The 26,928-nt window shown below is 36.9% G+C and overlaps 1 protein-coding gene across 2 annotated transcripts in view; it reads left to right on the top strand.

Annotated features, from left to right (window-relative positions):
* The window catches only part of VAV3 (vav guanine nucleotide exchange factor 3), a 165,753-nt gene that overhangs the window by 91,630 nt on the left and 47,195 nt on the right, over positions 1–26,928 (top strand). For both annotated transcript variants that reach the window (XM_051793401.1, XM_051793410.1), the window contains exons 16-19: positions 623–724; positions 2,565–2,665; positions 10,981–11,003; positions 13,947–13,992. In XM_051793401.1, coding sequence (XP_051649361.1) covers positions 623–724; positions 2,565–2,665; positions 10,981–11,003; positions 13,947–13,992 — 272 coding nt within the window. The remainder of the gene's footprint in view (positions 1–622; positions 725–2,564; positions 2,666–10,980; positions 11,004–13,946; positions 13,993–26,928) is intronic.

Below are 26,928 nucleotides of genomic sequence, written 5' to 3'. Positions count from 1 at the left end.
TGGAAATGAGCCTGCTAATAGAGTCTTGGTATCTTAGTAGTGTGAATAGTGATCTTTTATTTTATTTGTTAAATTTCCTGTGTGTAGCAACAGCAGTACGCATTGGGCAACACAATTGAAAAAGACTAACCAAACCCCCGTGAATATTTTCTAATTGCTTTTGAAAACACTCGTGTTATCCAGTATATTACTGCATAGTTACGATCTAACTGTCCTAAATTTGCTGCTAATGTTTCAAATATGGTGGTTCTCAGGGTGTGAGCTGCTTTTCCTTGTACATTCACATAACAAAATATTTTTGAGAAGGAAAAGGTGAGCATTCTTTAGGTTCATAAAATGATCCTAGTTTATCAAACAGGAAATTTGTTTTGGTGTTTAGTTTTCTATTTATTGTGACAGCTAAGGTAGTTACAGGGTATATTTAAGAACTAGGTCTGCATAATGTTATAATTCAGGTTTCATTTCAAGGTGTATGGTAAACTCCATACTTCTGGTTCTTTTCAGTGAAAACCATTAAAGTATAAATAAAACTAACTGTTTGTGGGTTCAGATTTCCTCCTCTGAATGTTGCATTGTGCTCTAGATTTCATTAGTTTAATGCAAATTTTCAAACTTTTTTTAGGTCAAATATACGACCAGACTATGCGGATACAAGCTTTCATGAGTTCAAAATGCACACCTTCAGTCGTGTGACATCTTGCAAAGTCTGCCAGATGCTTCTAAGGTAAGATTGTAAAGGTTTTCATGAAGTCGTACCTAGTGTTTCTTGTTGTATTAGCAAGTTTTTGTAATCAAATTTCCAAATATTAGCAGGAGTGCTGTTAAAAGCTGAAAACATCCAGATGCTTCTCATTTGTCAGAAGATGGCTTTAGCATGGTTCTTATGTAAGAGTAAATGGCAACCATTTTGTACAATTTTCACCATGATGACTCTTCCACAGAGTCCCTTGCTGTAGACCAGCAGTTGCAAAGGCAGATAGAACATTGTTTCAGAAAATCAAATGATGATGATCCTTATAAATGTTTGCTATGGAGAGATTGCTTTGTGAGACAGAAAATAACTGTGAGGCATTAACAGGCATTTCTGAACCAGATCTGTAGACAAATTGAAGACAGATATTGCAAGGCTAGGTAAGGAATGCTAGCAGATAACTGATGCGTTCATAAACAAGGATTTGTGAGACCAACAAGCTAAGAAACTCCATGTATTCTGCCTCTTTCCTTTATGTGCAAATATAAAAACACACATGCTTTTACATTTGTAGTTTCTCATTCATTTTTGAGCTTTTATGACCTACCATGGTTTTTTTTGTAAAGATGACATGTCCAGTGGTATGAAGGAATGTGCTGACGCCAAATTTCATAGTGTTAAGTTGCAGATGCAAAAGCTTTCTAAATTTTGGCCAGTTCAGGTGCTCATAACTGGTTGCCCAGACAAGTTGTGGATACTCCATCCCTGGTAGTGTTCAAGGTCAGGTTGGATGGGGCTTTGAGTATCCCAGTCTAGTGGAAGATGTCCTTGCCCAAGGCAGGAGGAGTTGGAACTAGATAATCTTTAAGGTCCCTTTGAACTCCAACCTTTCTGTGATTCTATATTGCATATTATTGATATTTAAAAAAATATAACCACAGCATTTTAGCAAGGGCATCTGAGTATGGGTAGTGCTATTGTTAAGCACAGACATGGAATAAAATAACTTCAGGTATGTTCCTCCCTGTCATAGATTTTTTCCTTTAGCAGCCTTTTTCCTGAACAGTTAGACTGACCTGGATTTTCAAAGATTTTTTTTTTTCTCAAAACAATAAGATCTAAGTGGCTATGAAGAATGGTGCAGGCATTCTAAACTTGAAGACAGGAGGGCTAATTTCTGAATTTGAAGCAGTATAGCTGAGTTATTGTGTCTGTTACTGCACTACCTGCTGTTGCTGAGAAACAGCTCTCTTGCATTCAGGACACAACCCACATGGTGCTGTGTTATTCTCCATACACGTTGCTTGAAGATAGCTTGGGTATCCCCAAGTGCTGTCTTGTGGTATATAGACATTTACAGTTATTGGCAGCTCTGAATATAAACTGAAGTGTACCAAGGTATCTGTTTTTTAAAAAATGAACAAATTTAAAGTCAAGAATGTTTGCAATATAGCCTATAAACTCCTTAATGCTTAAATATATATTCAAACTTACAACTCTCTTGAAATGGATCTTATTTGTCGTGGTGCCTAGGCAAATCCCCGTTGAGATGAAACTAAGTGTAGATCTATAGAAGGATAGATGCATAATGGTACAATTTCAAGTGTACTGTTCCAAAGTTGCTTTGGATTAAATTGAAATGGAGATTGTTGTTCTACTAGTAGTCCAAAAGAACTATCTGGTTGTAACTTTTTAGTAGTGGCAAAAAGCGGATGAGCTGCTTGTTTGTCAGTTGTCACTTTTTCTCAAACCTTTAAGGACTATCATTATGCAGAACAGCAAATGACTTCTAATACCTTTGCCATGTCTCTTATGTCCTTTATGTGTGGAATTTGTCACCTCTAATGTATCACTACTTAATTTTATTTTACAGGGGAACATTTTATCAAGGCTATTTATGTTCTAAGTGTGGAGCTGGAGCACACAAAGAATGTTTAGGAAGACTAGACAACTGTGGCAGGGCTAATTTAGGTGGTAAGTCATTTTTATTGTTAGAATACCATTTTTAATTAGGACATGAAACTTGTTAGATATAATTAAGGTTTAATTTACTTCTAATTTGCGTTTATTGTAACATGCATACTTGTGAAACTTCCATTTATAAGCACAATTAGAATTGCATTTACGATTCATAGGGATTTTTATTGCTACTAAATTGAAATGTTCAGAAGCAAGAGAGAACTGTTACAGGTCAAACCCAATTTCTTTGTCAATGTTGTATACAAGAAGGAATTGCTCTCGTTTCAATTGTAGTCTGCTCATACGTAACACCTACTGTACAGGACATCATCTATCATCCTTGTGGTTCTCCCTTTATATCTATCAATTTTCATATTTTCCTTTCAGTTCCTAAAGCTGTATGCGTTGCCTCAGCTTCCTCTTTCATCTCTTTGGTTTCCATGGTTTCTGTCCACTCACAATATTCAAAAAAATGTGATTGATGGCTCTCTACTTCCCACATTTAAGGACTGGTTTTTTTCTTCTTTTAATCGATTCCTGTACTCTGTGAGTTTCTTCCCTGACCATTGTCACTTTGCACTTCCCCTGTTATTCTGCTCTTTGGGACCTTCAGGGCTCTTTTGACTTCAATTATCATTTGGCCTCCCTCAAATGACTCAAAAAACTTGACATCTTCCCTTTCTACTCATTATTGTACCTGTAAATTTTTCTGACATCTTCTGGATCTCCCCCTGCTAATGCTAAATGTTACCCTCATCTTTTGCCACTCCTTCCCTTCCCTGTACCTATGCATTTGGTGGCAGTGAGTTTGTTACACTATAGCTAGTTAGTCATGTAATTGTACTGCTATTTGTGACTCTTCCCTCTATGCCTTTTTTTTGATTGTGTTTGAAAGAGAATTCAATTTTGTATATGCTGGGGGAGTTTCTAGTCCTTCTCACTTCTCTAAAACATGCACATTCCTTTACACAGTTATTTCATAATAGTTTGTGAAGTTTCTCATGTCTCACCTCACATAAGCTACAGCAATCCCTTCCATTGGGTTATTTTCTTTTTGACATTAGTATCTACAATCTTTGCAAAATGCTGTTGCAGAGATAATCTTTCTCCCACGGCTTGAATTACATGATGACTTCATTCACTGTTCTTTACTAAGCTGCTGCTTCAAGATTTCAACTGTGGCTTGCTGTTCTTTTCAATATAAGCTTGTTTCTGTCTTTGTCTCTGTTTGCATCACTTCCTGACTTTTACTTGGCTTTTGGCTCGCAGTGCTGTTTACCTGCGTCATTCTTTCATGAAATCAACAGGATGGCAGGTATTGACTTTTGCTGCAGTCAGTGAACTTCTTTTTTCTCAGCTGCTTTTCTGTACTGGAGATCTTCCATGCTGTCCTGCAAGTTTGGACTCTTTAAAAATAATCTTTTGTAGATCTAAAAATCATTACAGCAATTACAGTATTTGTGATTGAGATCCTTTTTGGAACATAGTTTTTTCACTGAACCTTCTACAGATATTATAAAGACAATAAATATGTAAAATTATTTAAAAATTGAATGTTTTAAAGTAATGGCATTTAAATTATAGAGTGGAAAAACAAACACATTGTTCTTCACTGGAGAACTATCTTCTGTGGTATAAACCACCCCTACTTCTACGTTTCCCCTTTGCTTTTAATATCACTTCTGTAGTATTTATTTTAATTGGATAGCTGGCACTCTGGGGGAGCAGGAGTTTGTCTTTCTATTCCTCTGTAAATATCTGTGGACACATATGGTGCAACATGTATCAGGCCTAGGTAATAAAAGGTCTGATTTCTCGCAAGTTTCCTGTATACTTAAGCAATGCTGTGCACTTCATAGAGAGAACAACATAACAACAACAAAATCACATTTCTCCTTCTTTGTAAGTGGAATAAATTATAATTTTAAAAATTTTAAGGAGCAGAATGTTATTTTGGATTTTACTTTAAATCATCTTCCTGATATTTGTAAAATGATAGTGCTCTGAAAATTGGAAGCAACTGGTTTGTTAAGATACTGTTTTGTGTTACAGGTTTTGCTTACATCCAGGTGTTCTGCTCTCGGTGCTCTCTTCAAACTTCGCTTTCTCTTCTCAGTCTATTTTTTCTTCTATTCAAAGGCTCCCAGATTCCTGTTGCTCTAGTCTAAGACAGGAGAGTTGTGATCTTCTATGTGCTCATGAGGCAGAAGGACAGCAGCCTTTCCTTACAGCCTGCTCTGAGATCATAGCTGCTAAAATGAACTCTAAATTACAGCTGCTGCCATAATTCCCTCTTGCTTTATCAATTAATGAGGATGGAAAGGACAAAGGGCTTTGCTTACTTGCCTGAAAATGTGTCATCCCTCCACCTGATAGAGAGACTTTGGCCAGAGAGTAGGAAGGAAAATCCTCAGATTTTTCCCTACTGTTTTCTACTTTTACTCTTTATTTACCTTTTGAAAGAAAGAAGTGTTGATTGAGCAGTGCTGCCCATTCATAATGTGCACAGAGTAAGGAAAGGTTTTAGGAGTAGCTTTACCATTTTCTGCTTCCCTATGTGGCCAAGAAAGGAAAGGGACAGTTCAGACTCTCTGAAATATTGGTTACTGCAACTTGAGTAGGAATTGTTTTCCAGCTGTGCTGAGAAATGAGGTCTCCCATAAGTTACTTGCTGTGCCTGCTAAGTTATGAAATATTACTAAAGGAATGCAGACATAAAGACATCATGTAAAATTCAGTATTTTCACTGCATTTTGTGCAAAAAGTAGGCTCTACATGCACAAAATTTTAACATGGTTTTAATTTTGAATATTTTTTTAAAATATTTAGAGAAATTAATTTATTATAAATGTATTTTTTTTAACGGTGTCATTTGCTACTTCTCTGAGAAATCAGCCTGAGAGTGCTATTAGATAAGAAATTGTGGAGCATAGCTGGAAGGCTTGTAGCAAAATACCAGGAACACTTATTGTATTGCTGTATTTGGATTTTTTTTCTTTTTGTTTATTTGTTTCTAAGGGACTATTTCAGCCTCTTTCACAGGGTTTAATGGACATGAAACACAATTATCCTTTTGGGAAACTGGAGATTATTATTCCGCAGTCACGTGGTATTAGTTATGGCCACAGACTTGGAATATATGTGTATGTGTGTGTGTGTAGATATATGTGTTTTCTTTTTAATCTGGTGTTCTGTCATTCTGCCAGTGCCATTCCAGATGCTTCACAGCAAAGTGCAAATCCTCTGTGTGGTAGACAATGCCTGGGAATGATGTTCCTTGCTTGATCCTGTTACATTTTCTTTCTATCTTTTTTGATGTTTGAAGAGTTTTTAGGTCTTGTTAATGCTTTGGCATAGATCTTTCCTGTTTGGAAGTATCTAACTCAACAAATGTTAGAACAGTGAGTTCTCTATGCAGCACTTCTCACCTAGGGTTTTTGTGAGAAGAGTCAATAAAAGTCTTGACTGACTGCTTCTCTATGATAAATTATTTTATAACTTCTCGTGACCTCTTAATAGTATACTCTCTGAACTCAGTAGCTTCTTTTTTTGTTATCTTTTCATAAGTGGAATTTTTTCTATGCTTCAAATAATTTTCATTCCCATTCTGTAGACCTCTTGTATTTCTAGAGGTCTATTTGAAAAGAGGTGATCAGAGTTCAAAACACTGCAATGGGAATATACCATTAGGTTTCTCAAAGGTATTTGAGTTTTCCTCAGCATTTTCTGGTTTTGTACAGTTTGAGATTGTTTTCTTTATAGACCATAGCAGATGTTTTTTGCTAGCCTTTCTGAAATGATACTTAGAACCTCCCTGAGTGGATTAAATCTTTTTATATTTCATTCTGAGTTGCAGTTTGTGAAAATTCAAAAGAGAGACATCCAAAGACAGATGAAACCTTTTGAATGACAAAATTATTAAGTGTCAGATTTAGATGATACACTTATGAGAGAAACATTGACAAAATCTGAAGATAAATTGCTGTGTTCTCATGCTATGCCTTATACACAAATGTATGCCAGTTCTTCAGATGTTTTGCTTCAAAGAAGGCCAGTTCAGCAGACTGTAGAAATTGTAGTGATAAAAGATGCAGAGTTAATTAGTTGAATTAATAAATAGAACAAAATGTCTGCATTTAGCCCTTGGATTTTCTTGGTTGCTGTTCCTGCCCTTGTTGCTGTAAATCGGCAGTGCTGGTTGAAGTCTTCTATGTTTGTTTCTGTCGTTATTGATTTAACTTCCCCCCCCCCTTAAATTTTGTCCTGTGCATGCTCAAGTAGTCCTCTACATTTGCATGTATTTTACTGTTTTCCCTATCACTTAGTCTTTCTGTGAGTTGAAATCCTCCATGCCCCCTCTTTTTTTTCCCCTAATGTTCTGATGGACTCCTTCGAGTCTGATTGCACAATCTTCAACACAAGACTTTATGAAATCCTTGAACACAAGGATTTTAAAATGGATGCACATATTTCTCTGACAGGCCATTTACAAGGACATATGTGTTGTTATTTTCTCTGGCGGCTGATGAGGAGGTCTCCTTTCCCATGCTGCCTCTTCTGGCTTCTCAGCTGCATTCCTCTCTCTTCTTTCATGGCACAAGACAATTTGACTCATCTGGTGATGCTTTTCCACTAGTTGGAAGGGTTAACATTTGGGAATGGTTGAGTGACACACCTTTAGTAGACAAAAGGAGAAGCTGTATCCCTTATTCCCACTTCTATTGTATAGGTTGTTCTGTGCCCCTTGCAGTTCCTTCAGAGGCTTCAGGACTGATAAAACAGAATCACTCTGCACAGAACATACTGTAGAACTGTAGTCTGTTTCCTAGTCTAAACCAGCAGAATTAACAATTCATTTCTATTTCCAGACTGGAATTTTTCCAAGTCCATCCAATTATATTGAATTAAGTATTCTCAGGCAAATGTTTGCTGGTTCTACACACTATTGAATATTTCAATTAGAGAAACCTCCTATAACGGTTCTAGAATCTGAAAATATTTTGAATATTTTAAATATAGTGCCACACCCACAACATTTTCTTCTTTATATTGCTTTTCCCAGGGAGTGTTAGAGACATGTCTCATCAGGTCATAAATGGATTCAAAAAACATGAACGGGTCACTTTTGTAGTAAATTTTAGTTAACTTATGCATGATTTCTATCTTGTTCAGATAATTCCATTTGAAAAAGTACTGTATTTCCTTAGGTGGAAAAGAAGTTTCTTCCACTGTATGATGAACTTGAAAGAAAATGTTGCCATATGAATGGGTTAAGTTTAGAGTTGCTTTCATGTGGTAATGTATATGCCCAATAATGTAGTCCATGCTGTTTATGTAATAATTGCTTGCTACAGCACATTAGAGATTATTCATGAAAACCGTGGGGTCTTGACAGCTAAAAAGAAACCAGCAACTTTCACTGTTTACGTTTTTGCTGACTTGATCAATAGTTGCAAAGTTGCTGGCTTTCCTCCAAGCCTTCCATGTCAAGTGAATTGACAAGTAAGTGCTCAAATCACAGAAAGTTCATTGGAGTTATGCCACTTTTTTAGAAACTGCAGCAAAGGTTGAACTGTACTGTTTAACTATTGATTCTTGCTCAACCTGAACAAAAGCTGCTTAGGGGGCTTGATATTTTTCAGGGTCCTACACGATGATACATCTAGGTCACATTTCTAATTTTGTTCTGATTATGCAATGACTGGCTAAATTACTGTAAAGGAATAGGTAGTCCCACAACTCCTTCCAAGTGACTTACTTTGCAGTTCCCGAGTTTTAAATATTTTGAGCTTTCTTTTAAAATAGAAAGGTGAGTAGTTTATTACGTATCCTTTTTGTTTACTCTCCATGTAGTTAGCATGTAAATCCAGCTGCACTGTTGCATCCCTGAGGAGCAGTTTATTCCCATTTTCTGATCTCCCTCCCTCACTTACTGAGGCCAGCTGCTGCTCTTCTTGCTTCTGTAGTAAAATATAATTATCAAAATGTGACCCAGTGGTAACATGGCCTCAGTGAATAAACAAAAAAACCCCCAAAACTGTGCTATGACATTGAAGTAGCTGGCTGTCAGAACTGAGGACCCACTCGATAATTTCATTGGCAAATTAGTAATGAGCAGGAACTTGAATTAAAGTTGTCATGTGTAAAATATCTGCTGATGGGTATCCGCAGACATTACATTCTTTTTTTCTAAGAATAGAAATGAGGGTTTTCTTGCTTTTGTACTTGTGCAGTGTTTGAGAAAAAAGGTGTTTTGTGAGGAAACAATTCACAGAATTCAATACGAATTCTGAAATATGAGAGTATTTGAACTGTGTTGAAATAACAAGACAAGAATGTCTTACTTTTGAATAGGCTTTTATGTGGAAATACAAATACTGGATATTTTTTCAATTACTGAAGTGTTGATAGTGAAGCCACAAATGGTGTTTTGGTCCATCAGTGTTGGTCTTCTTTTTAATCCAAGTCTCCCACCTCCCTTTTAATGAAATTTATTTTGCGTGACTTATCAGGAATATTTATTACCTTCCTGTGTAGTTATTTCTTGAATCCATTTATTCAGTTATTTAACAGTTATCACAGAGTTTCTTAATTATTTATTATGAAAACTGCTGGGATGTTCTGATGGGATGCTCTGATCAGATGGAACTCATTGATCTAGCTGGGTTTGGGATATTTCCTAGAGATACAAATAATATTCAACAGCAACCTTTAAAAATCAGATTCATTCATTCCCACTGGAGGATAAATGACATTTCCATTTTAGCATTTTGATAATAGATCTGCTAAAATAAACATAGGCCTTTTTTTTTTAAAGGAAAAAAACAAAAAGAAAAAAAACCTCCCTGAGTCTGGATTTGAAGTTTTGGCCTCCTTTGCAAGTCCTTACCTCTTTGACTTCTCTTCATTTGAAATCATTCATAATACTGACATCAAACATTCAGAAAAGGTGGTTTTATTCGTATTTTGGCAAAAATTTTTTAAAAGGCATATCAAATTGTGAAATACCAAAATTGTATTGAATTTCAGCAGTACTTTGGCAACTAATTCCCTCAGGCTCCTTAGAAAATCTGAATATACTATCTGCATCTCCTCCTTTGGGCGGGCTTATTTTCCTTCTCTTTGCTCACTATAAAAATGCAAATTAATACTTTTGGAAAGGTTATAATCATAAAAGCGTTTTCTGTGGATGACCAGATGAGGTGTCTTTGGTGTAGTGTGAGAGGGGAAGCAGTGACTGAAGGTGTACGTGAGAAGAGCTCTGCCAGTGGTAAAGGCTGTGCTTGCCTGGCCCGGCCCAGCGTCCGCAGCTGGGGTGTTTGGTCTGGGCATGCCTTATCTTTGCATTAAGTGCTAGAAAGGCAGAGATTTTGTTTTCCCACACTTTACTGTTTAATGTAACCTTTTTTTAGCAGAACAAAATGTACTTGCAGTTAAACTTTTATTATTTCTTTTACTGTGAACGCGCCTTCCTGTTTAGAAGACATTACAGTAAAAGTTTTCAAATGTGATGAAGTTACATGAAGACCAGGCACGTGCAGTTTGGGCTTTGCCTCAGCAGCGCGTGTAGTGCTAGAGAGTGCACACAGGTAAATACAGCTGTGTGTGCTTTGCTAACGCACCAAACCAAAATCTAGAGTACACCCAAATACCTGTTATCAGATCACACACTCAAAGACATGTAAGAAAGATATCCCCTTTTGTGTCTTTTGTATGTGTGGTGGCGTGTGTATGCTGAATTGTTAGTCTTTACGCAGTCTTTCTGATCTCCTACAGGGTTTTATTTGTTTCATAATTTTTAAAATAGTACCATAAAACTTATAGTAAAAAAGGCAAATAAACCACCAATGGCTTCAGTCTATGATATGCTAATGCAATGCTGAATTGAACTTGAAGACATGAAATACAGAACACTTCGAAGCTAAAGGCGTATATATATATGTATCTCGATATATGTTGACATACTCTTGAAAAGACAGAGACAAGAAAAGGTGTAAACTCGACTTGCAGCGAAGAACTGTAGCTTTGAATTCCCAACGAGTCAGTGTTTACCAAGTGTTTTTGAAACGTTCTGAAAGTTTCCAAGGTGTATTGTCTGATCCTGCCGTGCCGCTGCCGGAGCGTGCCCCGCAGCCAGAGCCTGCCCAGGGCCGGGCGGGGTTTGCACAACGACCTGGCGCGGCCCCGGGCGCTGGGCGGCTGCAGGTATCAGGTAGCAAAGGGAAGGCAGCAGTGTTTTGTTTAATGCCACGCAGCACAGACTGAGATTGCTATAGCAAAGGTGTACAGTTTGCAGTCGCCAATAATGCCAATTTTTACTTATGTTTCAGAACACGGAAACGTGAAACATGAGGTAAGGATATTTTTCCTTTGCATGTGATGTTTGTTTTGTTTGTGATATAAGAGTTCCTTATTATTTTGTGCACGTGCTGTTGGAAAATATATGCTTTTCTTCTGGGTTTAGCAACAGATTTATTTAGAGTGCTGTAGAAGTTGTCTAAGCAACAAGGTATTCGTGATTAAATATGAATGTCTTCTGTTCAAAATGTGAGTTAAACTTGCAGAGATATGACTTAGTGCTGAAAGCACTGAAAGGGGTGGAGTTTTTTTTTTAAGCTACAGGTAAGAAAGCATACATTGCTTCACAACTGATGGTTAGATCCTTACTGTTCCTAGGCAAAATCTGGCAGTAAAGTTAAAAGTCTTCTTTTTTTTTTTCTCTGACACACCAGGCAGAGAGGGTGATGAAAGATCAGCAGGGAAGTGTTCACCTTTTTATGAGAAAAGATTGTAGATGCTGAGGTATCCAGTGATTATAGAGTTTATGTAATCTGGAGAGAATGTTAAAATGGGACCTGGACAGAGGAGCTGCTGTGATGCACATAGGTACCTTGCCATCAGCCCAACAAGGCTGCAAACCCACCCTAGGTAATTTTCTGGCCAGCTCCTGGTGCCTCTCCACTAACATGTGGGAGAGCACAGCAGCTGAGTTTTGACTGCCAATTCTGACAAAGAGATGCAGCACTTCAAACCTAGAGCATAATAGTTTCTAGCATCTATTTTAGATCAGAAGCTTATAGTAATTTAACTGCTTAAATGACTTACTGGGTAATGTAAGGATGTTATTGCTGACATGGCTGGTATGGGGGTAGTCGTGCAGGGCTGAGCACAGCAGTGCTCTCTGATGTTTGAGCTGTTGGGGTGTCACTGTGACCCCAGGTGGTGGTGGTGGTGGTGGGGGACAGGTCAGGGCAGCTCTGCACGCTGTGGTGAGCTGCTGGGCTCTGGAGGTGGGCTCTGGGCCTCAGGTGGGCTCTGGCTTCTGGAGGCCTGCAGGGGAATGGCGAGTTCCGGGGAGCTCTGGCTGGGGACTGGGGTATGCTGGCATGGCCCTGGCTCTGCCCAGGCACTGCTGCCTGCCTGCTCTCACTGCAACCTCAGCTGTGCCCCAGCCAAGAGCTGCCCAGCCTTCTAAGTCTCTGCCTGGAAAGGTCCGCTAAGTAAGGGCGCTCTAAAATAAGGGAGTCACAGCATGGTCCATTTGCCTGATGCTTTCCCAGTCCTGCAGCCAGCAGGCATGACTGGGGAGCTGTGAACAGGTCAAGTACTGGGCCTCATGGGCAAGGCTGCCAGGCTCTGTAAAGCTACTATGGTGAACGTATTGTGGTGAACACTATGTTCACCATCTAGCTGGATGAAAAAACATGTATACTGTTTTTTCTTGTGAGAGATGAAAACCCCTTCCTTTTTGGAGCTATTGATTTGCTGTTGCCTCTTGAATTGATCTAAAACATCAGGGTTACTTTCATTTTTACCAAGACTATTAAGTGCCTGCTTTAATTATCTCTGTGCTGAAGGAAACTTGAGCATGGATGAAGAACTGTCATTTTAGAAAACATGGATTTATATTTTGTACCAGTAATGTAAAGAATCTGCTGGTACTGCAATATGTTTAAGGGTATTGAGCATGTTTTCGTACGACTCAAGAACAATTTCCTTAAAACTTTTCCTTCTGATCCTGTCATGTATATGACTTAGGTTGTCACAGAGTCACTGTATTGCTTGCATTTCAGTTAAGCATTTCTTCATCTCCCTTTGGACTTCCTTTACCCAGTCCTGCCCCTTTCCCTCCCTTCTGTGGTTACTCACCACTCTGCATCAATCTGTATCAGCAATACAGCTTCCACCTATTAAAAACATGGTAGGATATAACTGAGCTTTTTGTTTTGAGTACTATTACCTTCATTGTGGCAGAAGTTTTAAATTTTTCTTCTTTCCACTACAGATGAAACAAAACTTGCATCCTTTCTTTAATTAGAGATGTGGGGTGCAGAGAGAATATGTCCAAGGACTCGAGAGTTTGAAAGCTGTTTTCAAACCAAGCTTTTCATTTTGCTTGCTTGCTACAGGGCTTGGTAATTTGGTTATGCCTCAGGTTACTGCTTTCTGGCTTGCCTTGGTGTGTGTCCTGCATCAGCTTATATCAACTGCGAGTAAATCAGAGCAACCTAATTGTTCCTTTTGTTATGCAACGTGCTTTTCTCTGCTTGGTTTGATTAAAAAATAAATAAATGCATGAGCCATCATGCAAGTTACCAGTTAAAACAAGCCTGCAAAAGCAGATCAGTAGTTCAAGATGTGTTATTTCACATTGAAATTTCCAGGGATCCAGATTAAGTGTCTTAGAATATAAAATGTAGAAAAAAAAATTAAAATAATCTGAATCTCGTCAGAGTTTCTGATTTCATACAACTCTGGTTCTTCCAATTGAAAAGAGAGAGAGAAGTTACTAAATGTATTTAAGTACTTGCCCAGAAAATAAGAAAATTAGGTATTCCATAGGGAATTCTAGATAGCTTCAGTATAAAGTAGAAATAGTCAAAGTTTCTACCTTATTAAACAACACAAGAGGCTTTGACTTTTGTGTTGGTGGACGTGATCTGGGGCAGATAATGCCAGACTGCATGGTTTTCCCTTATCCTATTCGTAAATTATTAAAAAATACATTTGTACATGTTATCAAAAATGTTGATGTATGAACAAACCTCCTATGAACTGAGAATCTTTTGAACCTAGTGTCAGAAAAAATGGGATATATGAAAAAACTGTGTACATTACTAAGAATATTTTTCAAAGTGTGATCTTTCTACAAGATAAAGATAATTGTGTTCGTGGTTGGGGGAAATAACTTCAGAAAACCAGCTTTGCCTAGTAGATTGTGGGAATGAAAGGAGTGTGATGTGCCTACATGAAAACATGTTTATTCATATCCTTGATTTGTATTTTTCCTTTGCAGAAAAGAACAAATGGAATTAGAAGAAGCTCTAGACACGTGGACCCAGGTTTGTGTCATGACTTTTTAGTATTTAAACATTAAATAAAAAGTGAGAAACCTGTAACTCACTTGTTCAAGTTGCATTATGAATGCTGTTGTAATGCACAGTGTTGAGAACTTTATTGCTGAAGTCATGAAGGTCTAAAGTGAGTGCTCTGTTTGTGATTTCAATAATAAGGTCAGCTGGTTGAACTCTAATTTTTTTTCCTTGTTTGTTTTTTTTTTTTTTCTTTAAGCAGAGCTTTGGTTCTATTTGAGCAACAAAATGCCTCTGGGCTCTCAGTTAACGTGACCTACCCTAATGTGCTCTGCAGCTTTAAAAGAAATAACTAAGTGATGAAAAGCAGACTGTTGCTTTTGCAGCTTAGGTTCTGTTTCTCCAATTTGCGGGTATTCTCAGCTCTTAATTGTGATGGTGTGCAGTGCTTAACTGTATGAGTTGTTCTTCTGAAATGCATAAACCAATTGCAGTTTTATGTTGAATTTCAAGGTGATTTTGTTCTTCCTGTTAGTTTATAGTAGATACTTTTGTGGAATCGTGGCAGCAGCAACCTGTAAGAAAATTAAATGCTTGCTTATAGACTATATACTCAAGTGGGTGAACATTTCCTCTGGAGACCCATTATGTGTCTGTATAAAATACTCAATGGTTTTCAGCGTAACTGTGTGATATTTTTAGTGTCATTTTTTACAGTAATTACATTTCTGTCCTTTATGTTTCTTGTATAACTTAATTACTAGAGATTTGTTATGCAGATTATTTGGAATAAAACTAAGCTGTGGATTATTAAATATTTCTAGATGTGGACACCTGAGAATAGTTGGAGTTAAACATTACATAGGATGGCAACTCTGTACACCACATTAGCCTGGCAGAGCTAAGTACTTTTCAAAAAGTAGGAATGCTGGTTGTGCCACTAGCATTGCAGCTGCCTTGGCTCTGAAAATCTCAGTGTTGTAACTATGAAGCAGGCCACACCTTTCTTACTCACGTACCTTTGACATGTTTGCGAACACGTATCGTCACTTTGTTCCCTCTAGCAAAATAAACCTGCTTCATGATTCTATAAATTGTTCTGTGTGTTGTGACACACATAAAAGAAAAAAACGAACACCTTGTAACTCTGAAAATTAATACAGTCAGAGGGGAAAATATCAAGCACAGGAATTAAATCACACAGAAGAGGATGAGAATACTTCTTTCAAGTGTTTGCTAACAAGACTGAGTTCTTCCCATTCAGTGCTGTATGTTGCAGTGAAGTGTAATATGTGCTTGCAGAATAGTCCATATAGGTCCAGATCTATAAACACAGCTGTCTCATGTAGAATTCAACTCTGAGAAGCTTTTGGGGATACTGGAGGGTTTACTGACTGTTGAAGTCTGAGAGAAGTATTTGCATGACCTTTATATGCAAGGATACTTTAAAATCAGTTTTTATTGAAAACTAAGTACCATTGAAATTACCAAAAAATTGAATTAATAGGTGTTTAAAAGCTGTATGTAACCAGTGCCTAAAATATGCTTCTGCTTCTCCTCCCCCCTCCTCCCCCAGTCCACTTACATAGAACAGTTCTGTGAATTGTCGGGGTAGTATTACTGAATAAAGTTCTTGGTGCCCATAATATTTTTGAAAGCCAATAGAATTGCAGAACATCTGCAAGATGTTCAGGTCCCTTTATTAGAGACATTGTTGAACAGGACTTCTTACAGAATTGTTTATGACATTACAAATGTTTAAAATTAATAGTAATGAGAAATGCATTATACTGTCAGTTTTCAAATGAAGTGAGCTTTTTCATTTACATTTTGCCAGTATAGGCATTCTGTGTCCTGCTGTAACTTGGTGGAGATAGCTTTTAAAGACATGAATGTCTTTGCTAACCACTTGGCATCTATTTTGCATAATCTAAGTACTGCTACTCATCAGATTGCACATTACCCTGAGAGACAGAAGATGCTATCCAGAGGGCAGCACTTGTAAGAGATCAGTTATTTCAGGCATATGTTATTCCTAAGAGCTTTTCAAGAACACTGGCACATAAATTTGCTTTGTTTTTAGGAGGTTTAGTATGCTGCTGCTACCAGTGTTGCATGTTATGGTGCTGAAGCATGGGTACTAATTTAGGAAGCAGATGTTTGCTGTGAATCAATGACCAGCACCTACAGTGTCTAAATATTGAGAGGAGTTTGATATCACCAGTAAAGACAATTATTTTGGGTTGCAACTTGTCAACATCATATTCTGTCATATCTGTCTTTGGCTGTTCTAGTGAAGAATAATGAATGCAGGAGGCATAGTGTAGTCAAGTTGATGTGTTGTGCTTCTCTTTTATGCCTATAAGAGTCAAATTCAACTTTTGCTGACACAACTTAGCCCAGAATCAAAAGTCATTTGAGAAGTGGTACAAGTTGGAAGATGGTCTAAACAAAACGTGACGATACTGGATTAAAATATCTCTTGTCTTCTGCTGGTAAGGCTCATTGAGGAAGAAACCTATCTAGCTGAAGTACTCTTAAAAGCAATAAGTTTACTTATGGATTTTTCATTTGTTTTTCTTTGAAGTTGGGTTAAAAGTTTTGACAGTGACAGTTTCTTCCTTGAGATTTTCCTTGTGCTGAATAAGAAAGAAAGGTAGAAGGAAAAATGATTAATGGATGATGAGGCAGAGAAATTCCTGGGAAATGAAAACAGTCATGAGAAAAACATGTGCAGATACTGTTCAAAAAGAGATGCGTGTAGAAACTGTACAAGTGGAGAACAAATTGGAAATCATAAGAAAATATGACCTTGTCTTTATGCTGTGATAAAGGCTATCCCGTCAGCCTGTGGTCCAGTTGCAGAGAGCCTCCTGAATTGCTTCATCCATTAAGTTTTAGTGGGACAGATTTTAAATAACCTTTCTTTGGATTAAGAAATAAAGATAATAAATGCCATTGACAGAATGAACCGGTTAATACATCTGTAGCTGTAGAGCAAGGAAAAATTTGGTGTACAGCTTGCATTTGACTATAGAACAACATGATTCTGCTTAAATGCATTTGAGAAGTGATCAGACTAGTGTCAGTTTTTGTGTAGAATGGGCATGTGAAGTGATAGTTATGTGACATTTTATTCTTGTGTAGGGAATGTCATGAAGACTTTTCTGCATGTGTTTAATTTTAAGCATTGTGATTACTAAGCATGTGATTTGCACTATTGACTTAAATTACAAATGAGCCATTCCTGTGTTATATTCATAAGCATAAATTCTTATTATGTGAATTCTTGAGAAGAATGATGCAGTTTGACCACTGTTTTTAATAGAAATAATTTTGTATGTATTTTAATAGGAGTAAAAATTACTGTCTGTCTCGGCTGTCGAAATAGTACAGTGTATGTTTGCTGTCTTTTTTTTTTTTCTTTTTTTTTTCGGTGTAAAGAGTCTAAATATGATAGATTCACAGCCTGGTGTTTTTAAAACTGGTTTTACCCTAAGCACTTCTGCTAATATAAACATTGGAACTTTAATCTCTAGAAGTGTGAAAAAGTGTGAAAGTACATTTTGTATCAGAAGGATAAACTTGGTAAAAATAGAGCACTAGAAGCCTTATAGTCAAGATTCATTGCAGATTAAACTCAAATCTGATCTGTGAAAGACCGTTGCCGAGCATGTTCTGACTTCTTAAATAGCTGATTTCTTTATAAGCATGGATTAAAGATTAGAAAAGCTTAGTTCTGAACTGAGGGACAGAACCAACATGTTTTTTTCTCTTCACAGAAAGTAAAATATTGTCTGCCTTTTTTGGGATGGAGGTACACATAGTACTAGCAAGTAATGTATGCGATGCAATTGCTTGGGTAGATGTATTTTTCAGCCCAGGGATTCAAAGTCCAAATACTAATTTTAAGAAGTAGTATTTGTATTTCTGGTTGGTGTCTGGTCCATACTTGCTTTGTGAAGCAACCCTCTAATGCTGGTTTTACACAGATCATAAAAAAAAGGATCTGAAGAGAATAACTGGGTTTATGGCCTGAAGTATATACATTAAACAGACAACAAACAAAAATCTCTGCATGGAGAAGTACAATATTGGAGATATGTTTATTTCATTAGATATAGTGGATATAAGCTACCATGTGCTTCATATTTTGTTGAAATTGGATTTTTGAGACTTTTAACTAGGTTGTGTCATTGTTATATGCATGTGATTACTAAGCAGTGAAAAAATAGTCAAGTGTTTGTGTAGTGTGGTAATGTTTGCATCTTGTTTTCACAGTAAAAAATAGAGGATAGTGTCATATTGGCAGTTTAAATTTCCTTTTCAGGTAAGAATGAAGTATATTAGACTGTGAGATATTTCAACAAATTCTGACACAGTGTGCTCTGTGATATGCAAGTCTAACTCTTATTTCCATTTTCAGTGCCACTCCATCCGTATGCTCAGCCAAAAGCAAAATCTGGCTCAAACTCAAATGCTGGGATATCCCAACCTGCAGATAATTCTTTGCCAAGCATGCAGTTGTTATAGATAAAACTACTCTCTTTAGCTGAGGATTTGAAGCATGTCTCTCATTTTCTTGTTTTATTGAGCTATCCAGGCAAGTCTTTAATAGTCCTGATAGACTGTTGTCTTTCAGCCCAGTATAGGGAATACTCAATTTCATGGGTGGGAAAAGATAACCTTCTGCAACATGAAGCCCAGTGCTGAAAACAGGTATTCAGGAATTTATTTCTCCATTTCAACAATGGCTTTATGTCCCTTTGTTTTAGTTTTTGCAATTTCTTATTACGGATAAAAATGCAGCCCATGGCTTAAAAAATGAGACAGAGAGAAATTACTATTTTAGAGACTTGAAGGAACTCAGAACATATATTTCTCTTGAAACTAAAGTGTTTCTAATAATTAACAACCATAACAAAGTGTATATGGTTTTGCATATTTTCCCTACAAATAATTTTGTAATGTTTGTGGAGCATTAGATTTGCTAAGTAGCTGAAGACTTCTCTACACAGTAATATTTTAAGCTACAGATCTGAAAATGAGCTTTGATTGTACGTATGTGACACATGTTTAACTTTTGTGTGGGTTTTATTCCACTTTGGATATTTCTTTCCTTCTCTCTACACCATCTTAATACTTTGTTTGAGGTACCTATAAAGAACACAGTGCATGTGTCCAGGAATCTTTGTGGCCCAGGTGAATTGCAGGTAAGAACTAGTTTAACAGGGCAGCTGGGAGCACATGTGCTGCAAAAGGAGCACTCCTTAACAGGACAGAGGCGATGCTTTTACTGACATGCTGTGTGATTCTGAAGATTCTGGAGTCCTTCTAAGGACTTGTTTGCTCTAACCTGACCATCTCTTAGTATTGATAGATATGTTTTAACATGTTTTACTTCATGTGGCTGGGGTGGTGTTGATGTTTGAGACCAGAGTCAGTGGATGTCCTTGTGGTCACAGCATCCTTATGAGCAGTTAATGGGACAGCTTCCCCCAGGTGGACCTCAGCAACAGGGAATTCAGAGAGATGCTGAACTGTGTGACCTAATTTGTGAGATCAAATTAATTTATCTCACGTGCTTATTAAAAATATATATTACATTCAAGATCTTTGCCCCCCCTTTTTTTTTTTGTACTACTGTGCTGATGCCATGTGCTTCACAAAATAATGAATTCATCTTTGTTGTGATACAAGAAAGAACATGTCTAATGTTTTGCACCAAGAAATTTTCCACTAATGCATTTCTGGAAGGCAGAGCAGAGTTTTGTCTTCCAATGAAGCATTTCAAATGCAGTTTAATGATTTTTATTTGGGTTGTTTTATTTTAAATTAAAATTATTTTTACATTCCTGTTGGGAAGAGGTATTTTGAGAGGTGCCTGTCCCCTTGGCACCTCAGCAGTGAGCTAACATTCAGAGAACATAGCCTTTAGCCTTTTCTTTTAATTAAACATCAGAAGACCCAGATGCCAAAGGGTGAAATGTATTTATTCTGTTCAACTCTTTCATCCTTTCTGGTTGGATTGCAAGATCAGTTTGTAGTTTAGTAGTTTAAAGTCTTTTGTCTTAGTGGATGTGTTTTTGGGACTGTCTCTGTATCTTGAGCAATTAACATTTTATTTTGCTCTTAGAGAAATAATGGTGTTTAATACATGCTCAGCCATGTATTAGCATATTTTTATAAGTTGAGGTGGGTTAAAAATACTTCTGTATCTTTGTCTTTTTCTGTATAAAAACATTGTCAACATTAACTGTTCTAAGCAAAACATCACTGTTTATAGATAATTGCAAGGGAGTTGGCAGGCAGAAAAAAAAAAGAAAAAATTAAATAGAAGTGGACAAAATGGGCATACAAGTATAATCAATAAAACAAAAAAATACAGTTTTATATTTTAAACATGCACAAAAATAGTACAGTAGTACTTAAAAAAAAAGAAAAAGGCATGTGCAGAAGTTATATGGCCCGAAGTTGCCTTTACTTTCCATGGCAAGTAGAAGGGAATTGCATAGTATTTTGCTAAAGTTCATTGGGACTTAGAAATCTCTTATTCATCTTCAAGAGGAATATTGCATTTACCCTTCTATTTTCCTATCTGATTTTAATCCTCAGAGTGCTGTCATTCTCAGAAGGCAAAACAAAGATAATAAGGCAATGAATGATTAAAAATAGTCAAAAGTTACTGAATTTTAACAGTACTCTAAAGCATATGGTTTCTTTTTTTGTGGCTCACTCATTTAACTAAATCAGTATTTGATCACTACTTCAAAGTAATTCTCACACAAAGAATTTGGGAAACATTGTAAAACTGAAAGCAGCCATCCCATGGGAGAAAAAAGACTACTGAAAATTCACACAAGAGAAGCTCCCAGAACTGCCTCTGCCTTCTGCCTGAGGAAGGTTTTAAAGCTTGGTAGAAGGGGCCAGAGGCGAGAAACTGATGCTGCTTTTCAGGGGAGATTTTAATATGCTCACTACTTGGAGATTTCCCAGAGAAGAGAACAATGGGGCTGAGTTGGGCTGCAGGCCAAGCTTGCTCAGGATCCCTTCAACAGTAGCCAATTCAATGGATGCTAAGGGATAGCATATGGGGTAAGATGGTGTGGTGCTTCCTGCTGTACCTTGTAGTTTCGTTTCTTAGCTCTTAACTTTTCTTCCATGTATTTTTATTACCACTTTTTGAACCAGTCTAAAATCTTGGCATTCACAACATCCTTTAACTGTCACTTTCATAATTAGCTGTGTGAATAAAACATGTCTTTTTGTTTGCTCTAAACCTGCTGTCTATTGCTTTGACACCTGTACTTTTTTGAATTGAAAAAATTAAAAATAAATGAAGAAATAATGAGTACTTTTTCTCTGGTCACTATTGTGCCACTCATGAGTTGTCTCTGTCATACCCCTCCAGTCACATCTCCTCTAGCCTGAAGAGCCATTGTCTGCTTAATTCTTCTGATACAGAAGCTTTTCTGTATGTCTGACCATCCTGTTTACTTGTTTGCATGCTTCTAGGTCCAAGAGTCATCAGTCTTCCTAGTTCTGTGTCTGCTCCAAGAAATTTCTTAGCATTGGTACACAGCAAAATTGGATTATGATATAAAAGAACCAACTATGAAGGATACTTAGCAATTACTCTGAGATCTTTTGTCTATATGGTGGTAGCTGTTTTACACTCCATAATCATGTATATTCAATCCATGTGTTACGTTAAGTTAAATCTTCCATGAAGGTATGAACAAATGATTTCCAAAGGTTCTTCCAAACAGTTATTCTCTGATTTTGAATCCTGTTGTTCAATAACGCTAACTAATTTTTTCAACAAGGAAGGTCCAAGCAGAGATTCCTTTGGGTGACCCTTTTGTACACCACCTTCTGTTTGAAAAAATATTGTTTCTGCCATTTATTTTCTGTCCTTTTGCTGTTTATTTATCTGGGGGGGAGCTTTGCCTCTTATATCATATGAACTGGAAGAGAGCCTCATAGTGAATCTGGTTAAAATTATTTTGTTAATCTGCATTAATATATAATCATGTCCATCAACCTCACTGCCTGCTTCAAAGACTCTAAACAATGCCTCTGACTTTCCTTTAAAAAGTATTTGCAGTCTTTACATTCTATTTATATATATACTTGCAAATTCTGTTTCTGTAGTAGGCTTTAACAGTCTGCCTTGTACAAATGTCAGGTATTGTGTTGGAATATCTACTGATTATAACTGAGTTGCTTGAAAACATTGCCTTCACACCTTGGTACTGAGAATGTTTTAAGAAATAACTTGTAGATCATAATTAACAGTTCAGCACTGGTATTCTTGAATTTATTTAGTACTTAGTATTTTCAAGTTGTGACAGTATAAAAATTAATCTGATGGAGTTTTCAGTAGAATCAATTCATTCACCTCTAGTCTTTTTAACCCTTAGATGTGGTTTATTCAGGAAAGAAAGGTAAAGTACCTTTATAAGGGATTCGGAGAAAACACTTGGAGTTCAGCCCTCATTGCTGCTCTTGCTGACCTGCAGATAAATAGAAGATGTGTTCAGTCTTGCTTCTCATAACCTGCATTTCTTAAGCTTCAGCGTATAACAGGGAATTAAAAAGTAACTTCATTATCTAATATCTTGCAAATGTGCTTTAGTCCATTAGCCTTAGATGTTATTCTTTAACCAGCCTGTTTGGAATAGGACGCATGGGAGAGCGGAGACCATGAGGCACTGTCTTTTAGTTCAGACAATAAAGCAGCATGTTTACTGTTCTTGGACTTTTTCCTTAATTGGGTTTGACAGTAACAAATAGCATGAAATACGATACAACAAAAGCTGCATGTATGGATCACAGCTTTCCTTCCAGAATAACATCATACTCCTGGCAGTAGCAGTCTTTCTGCAACTGTCAGGGATCATTTTAGTACAGTGGAATTCGCTTAATGCTAGCACATCCTCTACAATGTTTTTTTTTTAATTTCTGTGAGACCCCTATAGTTTTTCCCCTCCCATTTTTGGCTTGATTGCTCTTATCCGTTGTGTGCTGGTTTTGTTATTTGTCCATTTCTGGTGGTATTGGTTTAAATCCTGTCATTGTACGTCACTCTGCACATGGCTCTGGCATCTGAGAAACACGGAATGATCAACTAAGCTCCAAGAGCTGATGCTGGGATTTAAGTTTGTTTTCTTTGCCAGGGCAGTATTTTTGGGCGAAAGAACCGAGTCTGGGTGTTCCGCTGGTGTGAGTTTGATCTCTGATGATTCTTTGATGTAACTACAGGCTGTTGCCACAGGGTGTGGTGCTTCATTCCACCCAGGTGTTCCCTCACTGCCTTTGTTTTGAACCTAATGATCATCCGGTCACAGGCTATGTAGCTTCAAGGAGATAACAGCAAACTGGTCATGGGAGGCAGCAGTGGCAGTGGCGATGGGGAAACAAGTGGTTTTCCTTCTGACTGGGTTGCTGGACCAACTCAGTCCTGAGGCTGCACAGTTAGTGGGGTGTGATGGGTTAGATGGGACCCATATACTTTATTGCTTTCAGGTATGGTTTATGTCTTTACAAATTTCACACTTTTCTGGAGTATATAATCCACATTTAGATTGGAACAGGACATAGGAGGAGAACCTTCACTATTGCAAGGATGAATATATGAGTGTTTCCCTGACAGGAAGGGAAAGAAACAAAAATATTTAAGACAAAGCGTGGTTATGGCAGCACTGACATCTTGATGGGGAACTAAACTTGACTCCCATCTTTATTGCCTATGATAATTTACCGATAACATCTTGATTTTGCAACAAAGATCAAGGGATCATGGATGATTTTATTGTATGTTTTCATTTTTGTCTTTGAAACAACACTCTTTTACTGCTTATTATTTATTTTTCTGTGAGCCATCTTCAAGTTCAGGTCTTATTTATATGTTGGCATAGAAAATTAAGCTATTTCCATTTTTTTACTTTCTAAAATTTATACTAAAACCTGAAAATATTGTTCTTTGATAAAAAGGAAGTTTACAGAAACATTAGTGCATCAGAATAGAATGTAATTTTTTATATACTAGTCATGCTAGAAGAGAAAGAGTAATTTGTAAATGAAAACAGTGAAAACAATATGTAAGATATATACAGTTTTATACTGAGTGGATATTTAAACTGTAGTCTGAATGCCTTTGTCTAGGTATGTGGGCTGATTGAGGCCAGGGATACTACACATTCATGGCAAAGCTGGAGGTATCACAAAATACAATGCATTTTGAATTTCACAGATTGCCAGTGCTTTAAATGTGCAAAGTATGCAGCATAATAACAAAATACCAGGTATATACTGTTTAGAGATAAACAATTTTAACTACATTGTGGTGGTAACAGTGGAATACGTACTCATGCTTTTTTACTTTTATAACACAAATACTTTGTAATAAAGGCAAGTTTTATTCTCTTTTCCCAAAGAGAATAAATGATTTGCTGTAGCCTATAGAGACCAGAAATAAGTAGGTGTATTTTTTAAAAGCAAATTTGTTTTAGCCAAAGCAACAGTGTCTTTTCATTGCTTAGTATAATGCCATAAGTCTTGGCAACGTTTGTCTACTGATGCTTGCATGCAAAGAAGGTCTGTAAGGCCTGAAATTTTTTTTCACGTAAGTTAAGAACTATCAGTTAAAAAGTAAAAGAGGAGGTGTCTGCTATAATCAGGGTAGAGGCCACAGAAAAGAAAAATTGCTTGAAGAGTAAGATCACAAGAGTGTTTAACTTGAAAAGCTGAAGGATTATGTAGCATTATGAAGAGGGTGCATGCAGGCAAAATTACTTGTCATGTGCTGGAACCTGCCTGCTTTGCCAGTCATCACCCACTTCCCCTTTGTGTTATGTAATAATTTAAAATGCCTCTCTTGCTAGAGAATTTAATTCTTGTAAGTAACAGAAATGGAGACTAAGGCCTTTCATCTTAGAGGCAGATGCTATTACTCAATACTGAGCACAAAAGAAATTGCATGAAGGGTAATTTAATTTTCATTTTTGCAATGCTCGATGAATAAAATGTCAGCACGTTTGCAGCAATACGTGTTTTTAAATTTGATACCTGTGAAAGATTCTAGGTGGTATAGGTGTTTTCATGGGTTATTTGTTTTTAAAATTATTCAGTCTGTGAATTCTCAACAACAGAAAAAATGCCTATGTCCTGTGCAAGATTCATGACAGTATTAAATTCAGTTTCCAAAGTTGGGATCCTATTCTCAAGTCTTTTTTCTCTTACTGCTTGCTGCAAAATCATCCCATGGCAGGCAGAAATTAATATTAAAAATACAGCTCAAAATAATTACTTTTGTGGAATAATGGATTTCTACCTTCCCACATTTGTCCCTTTTTTTAAGAGCCTTTTGCTGCACATAATCTGTTGTCTGGACACACCTTCCTAGCTCATCTATAGTATCTGCTCAGTGCAAGTTGTTAGCTCCTCAGGGCAGGTACATGTTTGAACAAATACATGTGTTAGAATGCCATGCCTGTCTATGGCATTACATTAAAAGATGTGATAATTAACAGTGGTTAATTTTCATGCTGTGTGCTTTTATAAAAAGCAGCACCACATGTACCACACTTTTTAATTCATGTGCCAAAACTCCATTTTACTTAATTTTAAAGAAAATAAATAAAGCTTCTTAGTTTTGAGACAGGATGATTTTTAAAATTTATATCCCTAATTCACCTACTAGACTACATTGAAATGATGAGATTTCATTACTTTGTCAAAACAAATGAAACCTGTGTTTTTGAACCTGGTTATTCTTTATTGTTTATTCACATAAAGCATTTAGTGCTCAGCCATTTCTAATGTTTGTTCAAAGTGCTGAGCCTCTTTTCAATCTAGGCAATTCCAAAACTGCTTACACTCACAAGAACAGCTGCCTATGTCACTGCAGGTAAGGACCAGTTGCCTGAATAAACATTTGAAGTTAAAATAGTACAAAACACAAGAACTTATCCTTAACACTTTTTTGGAGGAAAACATGTTGTGAAAGGGAAACTGAGGTCTGTCAGTGAAATAAAAATAGTTTCACTCTTAATTAATCACAAAAAGTATGTAGCTATGACCATTATGAAGTCAGTGACTTTGTTAGCTCTCTTCCACTTTGTTTCAGTGCAGTCCTGGAGAGAGTCCTCTCCTTTGTGAAAGTGCTTAGGCTTGAGTATGAATACTAACACATGATGTTGGAATTGCACACAAAATTAGTTATTTTAAACATACTTTCTTGCACTGGCAATCCACAGTTATCAATCTAGGGCATGTCCAAGTTTTTTAAATTGATGTGCCAAAGTTTCTGTGTCAAATTTGGAAAGTAAAAAATAATGAAAAAACCTGACCACTTAAGTTGGAGCTAGTGGTACTTGATCTTTCTAGTACTTGGTACTTGATCTTTCTGAAAATGGCATCCCTTATTACTGCAGTTACATATGGATCTCCAAAAAACAAATATATATATTATAAGGGAAGACTGAGTGTTTGAAAGCTGTCCAGGACAGTTTGTGTGAGATTAGCTCAGTTAGTTGCAGCTTGGTGCTGATAATATCAAGGTTGTGGGTTCAATCCCTGTATGGGCCATTCACCTAAGAGTTGGCCTTGAGGATCCTTGTGAGTCCCTTCCAACTTAGAATATGCTGTGATTCTGTGAATATGCTTGCTGTGCAAACAGGAATGTGTTGGCATTTGTATGTCAGTAGATTCTTTCTGCAGTGTACTTGACTAATTTTCATATTTCTGTTGTTGTAATATTTTGTCCCCTGACTTCCCAAAATCTTCAGTTTCTTTTCCTTCAGTTTTGAGACGCAAAAGTAAATTTAAACCTCAGGACTGAATCCTTGAGAGTTGTGAGCAGAACCACCTTTAAGGGCAGGAGAGACAAATGGTCATCAGTTATCTGAGTAATAATAGATTTATTCCTTTCCCAAAAGGCAGCCCTTATGGGTTTCTTTTCTG

Source organism: Manacus candei, unplaced genomic scaffold (genome assembly GCF_025592945.1).
Source record: "Manacus candei isolate 608988 ecotype Guabito, Panama unplaced genomic scaffold, ASM2559294v1 h1tg000005l, whole genome shotgun sequence".
NCBI classification, from domain to species: Eukaryota; Metazoa; Chordata; class Aves; order Passeriformes; family Pipridae; genus Manacus; species Manacus candei.
The sequence above is the reverse complement of the archived record's forward strand: the minus strand, read 5'-3'. Positions and strand labels throughout refer to the sequence as shown.